General features: G+C 38.0%; 1 protein-coding gene and 1 long non-coding RNA gene across 2 annotated transcripts in view; both read right to left on the bottom strand.

Moving 5' to 3' along the window:
• The window catches only part of LOC105619658 (protein Star-like), a 4,301-nt gene extending 2,786 nt beyond the window's left edge, over positions 1-1,515 (bottom strand). Inside the window, exons 1-2 of the mRNA XM_012201177.1 lie at positions 1,325-1,515; positions 629-842 (exon numbers count right to left, since the gene is read on the bottom strand). Coding sequence (XP_012056567.1) covers positions 629-842; positions 1,325-1,515 — 405 coding nt within the window. The remainder of the gene's footprint in view (positions 1-628; positions 843-1,324) is intronic.
• A 3,597-nt stretch (positions 1,516-5,112) lies between these two features.
• LOC105619659 lies at positions 5,113-8,928 on the bottom strand. The gene is made up of 2 exons (XR_001046490.1): positions 8,797-8,928; positions 5,113-5,407 (listed from the first exon to the last, which is right to left on the bottom strand). It is a non-coding gene; the product is annotated as an uncharacterized LOC105619659 (long non-coding RNA).
• Positions 8,929-9,543: the final 615 nt, after the last annotated feature.

Raw genomic sequence — 9,543 nt, forward strand, 5'->3', positions numbered from 1 at the left:
ACACACACACACACACACACACACACTCTCTCTCTCTCTCTCAAAAATTCATAAAAGCATAAATCAACATATGAAATAATTTGGAAAATTGTAATTTTAAGCTTTCGCAATGTCTTTATAGGATGTACCAAAATTGCTCGTTTTTAATTTCAATTTTAATTTAAAGAGCGAAAGAAGAAGAAAGAGAAGAAAAAAAAAAAGAGTTCATATTTTTCTAAAAAAAAATTTCATGAAAAATCATTTATTGTAACTCTTCAATAATTACTTATAATTACTTATATCTCAGTAATATTAAACTAAAATTGAAATTTCTAAAAATTACTTGAATTGCAAAACGCGGTTATTTAATTACGAAAAATTGCTTCACTGAAACCTCATCTTCAGCCATTTATATTTGGAAAATTGTTGATGCTCCGACTTTTTAATTAATAAAAGAAATTGATCGAGTAATTAAGGATTTTAGAACATCCCTCGTAATACCATCCATTCTTCACCGTCTGTAAACCATAAGTTTCACGAACAAAGATATTACGCCGTCACATTAGAAGGATGAGACTCTCAATGTGCGCAACAGTGACACGTGAGACATTAATCACACTCCCGAGGGTTGAAACGAAAGATTCCTCACCCTGCTGATGTATTCTGCGTAGATACCCTCACGTTTTCCCTGCGACAAGGAGGCCACGTACTTCTCCTCTGACGTCTGATTGGCGTTTAACGGATCCTGATGGGTAGTCGGTTTCAGATGCACTTGCCGTATGTACGCCACCAATTGCGGATTGTCCATCGAAACGCTATCCAGCACGTAATCTCTGGTCATGTTCGCGTCGAACGCCTGTCTCCTGTAACGGAACATCCACTTTAAACTACACCAGTGGTGTTCAATCTTGCATAATCTGGAGCTCGATCGTGTAATCCTCTCATGGCACAGTAAAAAAGAAGCGAAGAGTATAAATTTCCACACGAGCTTGCCGAAATCCGATCGCTTCTCTATAGTGAATCGCGAGTCGCCTGCAGGCTTTGTGACGATGGAATTTTACGTACGAGATAAATGAAGGATTCGGAGTAATTAAAAATACTGAGTAATGAGAGACTGCATAATGGTGTCAAATATTTTATAAAAACTTAATGGATCCACATCTCTTATATTGTTGAATTTATAATCACAAGAATCAGCATCATTTTTTTAAATATTAGAAAATGGAATGAGCTTAGTCAAAAGTTTAAAAAGATTTAAAATATCAAAATAATTTTTAAAAATCCATTTTCCTTTATCTAAAAAAATTTGTATTTAACGTAAAAAATAAAAAGTGGCAATTTTTACCTCAAAGCCGCAGCCTCGCTCCAGACAAGAAGCAAAACCATGGCAGTGGAAAAGGCGGCAAGAAAAGCCAGGCAGGGAGCTACTCTCCTCCACCAGGTTCTTTTATAATTGGCAAACGACGTGCCGGTCAGTGTGGGCCCTACAGGCGGTGGCAAACCTCCATTTAAAGAAGGTGTCCCTGCGGGAGCCATTCTGTGGAAACACAACGAATGTGTAAACACGTGCTGCATGCAAATCACGAAAAAAAGACATCCGTGACGAGTCTGCAGTCTCGACAGCTTATTGACATATTTCACGTATTCCCGATTCTATTCTCCGAGGGTGTTTTTAAAACCCGGAATTTCGGCAACGGCATGTAAACACCTTTATAATCCCTTAACATTGAGACTTCAAACATCCATTGTGGAGTTGTAATTTTTTTCTAATTTTTTCATCAATTCAAGTTAATCTAAATAAATAATCTAAATAAATAATAGATTATTATTATTTATAATAATAGATTAAGAAAAAAATGTCATTTAGGATTAAGGACCGATTGTTCCACCTTTGTAAATTTTACTTGTTAAGTATACAACTGGATAATCTTGCTACTTACCCAACAGGTAAAATTTACCCAAAAAGGTGGAACAATCAGCCCTAAAAAATATTGAGAAGAATATTTATTGATTAATTAATCATATATGTCAATAAAACCTCTTTTCTTACAATTAACGGAACAGAAAGTTCAGTAAAAATCGATAAAAGAAGAATTTATATACATAATTTGAGACTAATAATTTTGAGGATTTCACAGATGTTTTCTTCAGAGGTGTCAAAGGTTTGCGGGTTATCGCCATGTCGTAATCCATTGCTAATGCCATTAGCAATTGATTATGACACCTCTGAATATAATTTTAGGAATTTACAGTTTGAGATTTATCCGTGTATCTTAAAATATTTCAAAAATTGCAAAAGACAAAAGATGATTTCTAAATTTCCTTTGAAAAAGGTATCATTCTCGAAATGATGTTCCACAAAAGAAACTGCAATCAAACAGATGGGACACCCTGTAATGCCGCGCGACATGCATACAGGTATGAGTCACCCTGCACTTTCTAACCAGCATTTTTTCAGTCACGTTCAAGTGAATGCATGCCTAAGGATTCAAGACACAGGAAGACCCTCATGGATCAGATTATAATTCGTTTGTTGCCTATTATGTGTCGGAAGCTACCGTGCTGAATAAAAATTTATCTCTCTTTTTTAATTTTTTTTCTAACGATATATTTTTTTTTTATAGATTAACTTTGTATTGTGTTTTTCATTCATTTTATGAATATATATCCAAGTTTGATAGAAAAAAAACAAAACAAAACAAGTGCGTAAATATTTTTATATATTTTTCATCCTCTAAGTTATTGAACAAATAATTATTATTTGTTTTATAAAATTGAGATAGTGTAGTAAAACGAAATAAATGTTATATTAATTCTATGATATGGAAAAACGTTCTAATTCAAGTAATAAAAATAGATCATCGTAAATCGATAGGATCTCCTCTCATCAGAATTTACAGAAATAGTTTTTCCTCGGTGGGAACGCTAGATAAAGTCTACATGTGTTACGCCATGCAGAACAATGTCTATTCCGTTATTTGTCTCACACTACACAGTTAAGCAAGGTTTGTCGGTACCAATTTCGCATCGTTTCGAGAGCATCGGGAGGATGCACTAATTTGCTATAAAACTTTTAATAGAAACAAAGATGATGTGTTCGCTTCATCAAATTTGCTTATCTAAATTGAGACGATTCTTCTCAATCAATGTTTCGCGGCGTATATTGTGAAACTTACTCTCTCGCATTCTTCGATTAATCAATCTAGTAAAGTCAGTTTCTTCTCATAAAAATCAAAATATCAATAATTTTCTTAGTTTAGTTAGTTTAGTTAGAGTTATTGAAAATAATCAAGTCTTTCGGGAATTACATTTCGGGAACAATAACTAAAGCTTCATTTGTTTGAAAATTTTTATTTTGAGAACCCCACATTCACTATTTTAAGCAAATCTCGTTTTAACATAATTAATGTCAGAAAATAAAAAAGAATTGAAAGTTATGGAAATATTTTTTCTGAGAGAAAGCTCAAGTTTTTCCAAATTGAAAAATCAGTTTGCAATTTTAAGAAAAAAATTAAGTAGATTAATAAATTAAATTAATAAATTAAATGATTTTACGATTTTTACTTGCTAGTAATTAATTAAAAATATTAATGTAAAACAAAACAAATCCAATAATCCACTCTACTACTCGATTATCCTCCTCCTTCTGAACTAAAAAAAGTCAATAATCTAAAAAAGTCTTTAATTTGTATCTAAATAAAATCTCGGCTACGCCCATCGAGTAGTCATTATTTTTATTTTATTTTATTTTTTTTTAGATCAGTATTATAATATTTCTCGTGTAAAATATACCTGTCGTGTAAAATATATCTGAAATTCTCTGACTTTTCTGTCCTTTATATTGACGAAATATTTGATTTTCCATCACTTTCTTTGTTTTCATAATAATTTATCCATTCCCTTTTAATGAATAAGAAACGTTGGTAATTCTAATATTAATGAAACTTCCACATTTTTCACACGCATTTAAGTTCGAAATTTCACGTAAAAAGCAGAATTCAGTCGAATCACCGATAAGATAAAATCAAACTCATTAAAGGATCCATAAATGAAGATCTTCATTATCCTTTGTACATAATTCGCCGTCGTATTTAATTTACTCACTTCATTTTCGTCGGCCTCCGCTTGTGTCCCTTATCCGTGAGATAGAAACTTGAGGACCATTTAAGTATCTTCCGTTCGTGATAAAACACTCACTTTTTCGCTTCACAAGCGCTTGTCATCCTCCGCGCGTAAATTCGATTGGAGAGATTAGGAATCGCAGCTTGCAGCGATTACGTCTTCGAGTTCCTCGACACAACACGCGACACGCGTCTCACGTATCAAGTCTGACGTCTTCCGAACGTCACGAATTGTATCGCGCAGGCACAATATTTGGTAGCGCCGGCTAAACGTCGTGTCACGTGGGTTCGACCTTCGCGGCGTGTTGTCGTCTTCGACTTCGTCGTCGTCAGTGTTGTGTTGCCTTGGTGTCTTGCCGTGTCAGATCGTTTCGCTTTCCGCCGCTCGTTTCGCTCTTCGCCCTCTCCTCCGAAAGACGCTGCAACGGAAAGATCTTTCTCACGTCGACGAACGACAGGAGAGTGATCAATCGAAGCCCGAAGCTCGTTTCCTCGCGGCTCCTTTGTTTCCGCGGCTGTTTGTTGTGGATGTGTTACGTAACGCATCGAATATCCGGTGCAATCTCCTTCCTCGATCAAACGAAGGGCTCAAGATATATGTCTTTCTCAAGATACGTTTCTCGGTAAAAAGTTGTGTGTCTACACAATTTTCCGAGATACATTCGAGTAAGCTCCTCTCCTCAAAGTAAATCGAACGATTTTGGAGTCTTCAAAACGCAGGATTTTCAAGGATTTTGTAGACTGCTCAACGCGATTCGATTTGCAGCAATTTTTCAGATAAATTCAATTAAACAATCGTCGGATCCTCCACGGTTAAATATCCTTTAATTGCTCTACTTGTTTACGAAAAGAAAATTAACTCTCTCAAGAAGGTTGGAAATAATTTAAACAATGGTTGGTTCTCGAATCTCCTTGGATGCAGGACCAAATACTTCAAAGAACGTTCACTGCATTCCCTCCTTCGTTTCTTCGCTCTTCTTTGAGAGTGTATTTTTTTTCCCTTTCTTTTTTTTTATCGCACGGCTGTCCCTTAGAAAGATTCTCCTCGTGCTTCTCGATGCAGCTGGATTTTTATAGAACCGAGCCCTTGAAGTAGTTATATTCACTGCGGTTCCCTTCTCTGGATTTTTCTCCCTTGCTCTCACTCGTGTATTTATTGCAACGACGCCGCCTCGAAGATCTTCCACGTGTTTGTCGACACGAACGGAATTCTCCGCATGATTGGCATTCCATGAAATATTCGATGAATCGACTGCTTTTCTCCCTCGGCTATGCGAACGGAAGTCGCTGAAGGACAATCGCTGTCACTGAAATCAATCGGATATTCGATGCAGACACGAAACGATCCCGTCCCGCAAAGAATTTCTCGCCGGCCGACCGACCGACGAATTTCTTTCGCCTCGGAATATTTTCCCCTCCCGGAATGCACTCGGGACCACTGCCGCGGGGACTCCCCGGCGAATTCCCGACGGATAGAGGGGATCCAACAGAGAGACGAGCAGAGACGACGACGGATTGTATCGGCTCGCTGACTGCCAGCGCGATTCGCTCCGTCTGTCTCTTCGGTCGCCGACTTCTTCGTCGATCGACATCGAATTACATATATATGTGTATATATATATATATATATATATGTATCGATTCGAGCGAGAGACAACGACCGTACGTAAGAGACGGACGGGAACAAAGAGACAGACGGGAGACGCCGGGGTCGCGGCGCGGCGCGGCGCGGCGCGACAGACGAGCTCACGACGAGCGTTCCGCACGCTTGTGGCGGCCGAGAAAGCGTGTGTGTCGTGTATATTATAGTCGAATGTCGCATTGCAGCGACGACGTCGGCGACGGCGACGGCGGCGGTAACGGCGGTGGCGGTGGCGGCGGCGGCACACATGATGAAACCCGCTGCCCTGCCGCATCTGTCGTCGTCCATCCTCGTCCCACTCGCGTCCGACTCCGCTCTTTGCGTTTCTTCACTCGGAACTCGGGACCTCTGTTCCGACAATGTCGATGTAGGCCCTGCTGCGCGACAGACGGCGAACGATGTGCGAAAGGGCCGAGAAAAAGACTGTATGGCGTTATTAGGCGGAAAATTACCGAGCGGCGAAATCAACTTTTAAGGCCCGAATGCTACCAATGTAAGATTAACGTTAATCTCGGTTCACTTTATTCTCTGTCTTTTTCCAATGCTCGTGTCTACCATGTGGTTTAATTTTAATCTCGGTTCAACTAACTCTTCATTTTTTCCTAGTTCTAAAAAAAGATGAAAAGTATGTTGGACTATAAGATTAAAGTTAATCTGCTTTGGTAGAAATAGATATAATTCTAAGAATTTTTAGTTCCACCAATGGAAGATTAACTTTAATCTCGGTTTAACTTACCATTTATCTTTTTCTAATTTATTAATTCTAATTTATTCTTTTCTAATGCTTAGTAAATTGAACTGAGATTAAAGTTAATTTTACATTAGTGAAATCAAACTTAAGAGATGGCTACAGCACTACTAGTTCTTAAATCTAGTTTTGAAAAAGAAAATTATAAATTATTATCCAGATTATTGGAGGTCTTAAAATTCATTATTTATGTAACTAATGCAGATTTAACTGATAATATAGTAGTAAAAAATATAACAACTATAAAATAAAAATTTTTGGGATGTTCTGAGCATGCTACTAACTTGCTTTAAATCACCTAATACTTAAAAATTAGAAACTTCGTCGATTGAAATTTCCTTAATCTTATTGCGCATCAATATTATGAAAAACAGAGATTTTTTTCACGTCAATGTTATGCATCCAATCTACAGTATTGGAATTTTCGATCCGAGTTTCCATTGTTTGGAATCGTAATATTGGGAAATAATGACTACTGGTTTCAAGTCGTTAACTCGGAAAAAATTGGCGAACTTGCCTTTACGTCTCTCGCGTGATGGATTCGATTGGAAGCAATAGGCGTGCATTGGTGCGCACAAATTGACTAAATCCATACGCTGATAGAATACAAATGATTCGACTGATACAATGGTACAACTACTAGCGTAATCCATTGTCATTTGACAAAATTTCTACTGGACCGTCCCGACTATCAAACACTCGTAGGCCATGTTTACCTAAATACTCGAGTACTTGGATAAATGTTTGTGTACGAACAGCTTACACAGTTCACTAATGTGTGCATATCAGTGCATTCAACCGAATTCGCTACAGGCACAGCCAACGGATTTGCTGGTAGATAAAATATCATATGAAGCTAGCCAACTGATAGGTTTGTTTAGCTTTCTGCACGCTATCTTCATCATTTTTATTTAACAGTCGCTCAATGTAATTATACATATATTCAGAATATAGAGAATATAATTTCGCAAAATTTTCTAGAGCTAAACAAAGATTTTTTAATGAGCGCGGATATAAATAATAAAAAGTAGTATCCTTTAAGCTTCTAGACGTTCAATATTATTATTGTATAATTATTATTATATAATTATTATTGTATAATTATTTAGTACAATATCATTGATGCTCTTTTTTATTATAAAAGCTTTAAATCAAAACAAACAAGTTGAATTAATTGGAATACTGATTAAATCTGTTCTAGTAGAAATTTAACCAGAAATTCTAGTATACCAGAATTATAAATCGATTATTTTTCACCAGAATTCCAGTTAATCCAGTCAAACATTTTTCTTCGTGTAATAATATTGAGTGTCTAAGAACTGCTTAAGTGTAATATTGGCTAATAATTTTTTAATATTTATAGAGAGAAAATTATATTTTTCATAAAAACCTGAATATATCAAAAAAATTCCAGAATATATCGAAAATCTGAATATGATAAAAAGTAATTTTTATGAATTTAGATATTACATTACAGCAATGTTAAATCAGCGTCCATTTTTTTATTTTTTTAAAAAGTTTGCTGTTTCAAATTAATTGAAAAATAAAATTTCAATTTATTTACGTAAATAATTCAATTTCCGAACATTTCGAAATATTTAAAAAATAATCGCTATTCTTTTTAATTTCTATTCTGCAAATCACAAGAGAAAGCGACAGCTCTTCGGTCTATATATAGTACAGAATTGCTAATAGTACTACAGTGTGATACGATGTTTACAGTAGACTTGAACGCGTTATGTTACGTTTCATCAACTGTTACCAAATAACATGACTGTACCGCGATAACTTATCTCGCTAAATTAACGACGCAATGATTCATCTTCATTACCTCGTATATTTAACGAAAATATACATTCCCTTAGGTAATATAGAATGACTTGAATTGATTCTGACTCACTTCTGAGTCAAAACTCCGTTTATACTAGAAATCGTCCTGCCCTGGAAGTTTGGAAATGGGATTTCTGAATCATAGGTCGGCAAATTACCTCACTAACTCTTACACGAGACTTGCGTGAACCACATTGCACGCGCACTAACACAGATAAGTCCGTTTCACCATCGCTTTACTACAGAACACGGGATATCCATCAGCTTGGGGAAAAGATTGGCGCAGGGGAAATCTTCAACTTTAACTAAGAAAGAGAGACGTCCTTCTTCTACCTTTTACCTCCACCGCTACCAGAACACCTGGGCGTAGACCTCCCTGTATCTTTTCATTATTATACGGCGGTTTGCGTAGACACGTTTCTTTTTTTTGTCGACAAATCGTGCGCCCGAATGCGAGCAGCTCTTTTTCCGCGTACCTGAACCCGCTGCGGCCTATCCTTTCGCGTCAGTCAGGATCGGAACATCGTCCATGCAAACAGGTTTCCCTTTCGGCGGCGCTTGTCTTGCCAGCTTCTTTACTTTCCGCTCCCCGCAGTGTCCCCGAGGACGACGGCGAGCGGATCGCTCGTGATGACTCGACCCACTGACGACGGAGTCGCACTACCACGGTGTTTATGACACTGCGCGGATGATGACACGCGAGAGTACCCACCGAGAGGAAGTTCTTTCTCTCTCTCTCTCTTTCTCTCTTTCTCTCCCTCTTCTCTCGCCAGTCTCTCGTTGGCCTTCTTCTCCTCGCCTCCCACACGCGGAGTTCTCTTGTGGAGAACCTCCGTAGAAGCCGAAGCAGACGGACGGAGAGAAAGAGAGACGTGATACGTCGTGGTTCACACACGCGCGACCCGTTCACCGCTGTGAGATGACACCTGAACAGGCTAACTACGAAAGAGGAAGCACAGGCAACTTACTACTGCTGTGCCCTGGGCTCGTGGCGAGTAGACTGCCTCGACTGCCCTCCAGCACCTGGAACTCAAGCGCCTGACGCCGCGTTGGTTCGTTCGCCGAGTACAATGCCTCCTATATCGGGTGTCCTTCTTTAAAACACCGCCTACCTCCGTCCTCAACTATCCCCTTCAAGCCGACGAGATTGCCTGTCTCTTTCTCTCTCTCTCTTTCNTNNTTTTCTCTCTCTCTCTCTCTCTCTCTCTCTCTCTCTCTCTCTC

Source organism: Atta cephalotes, assembly GCF_000143395.1.
Source record: "Atta cephalotes unplaced genomic scaffold scaffold00022, whole genome shotgun sequence".
Lineage (NCBI taxonomy): Eukaryota > Metazoa > Arthropoda > Insecta > Hymenoptera > Formicidae > Atta > Atta cephalotes.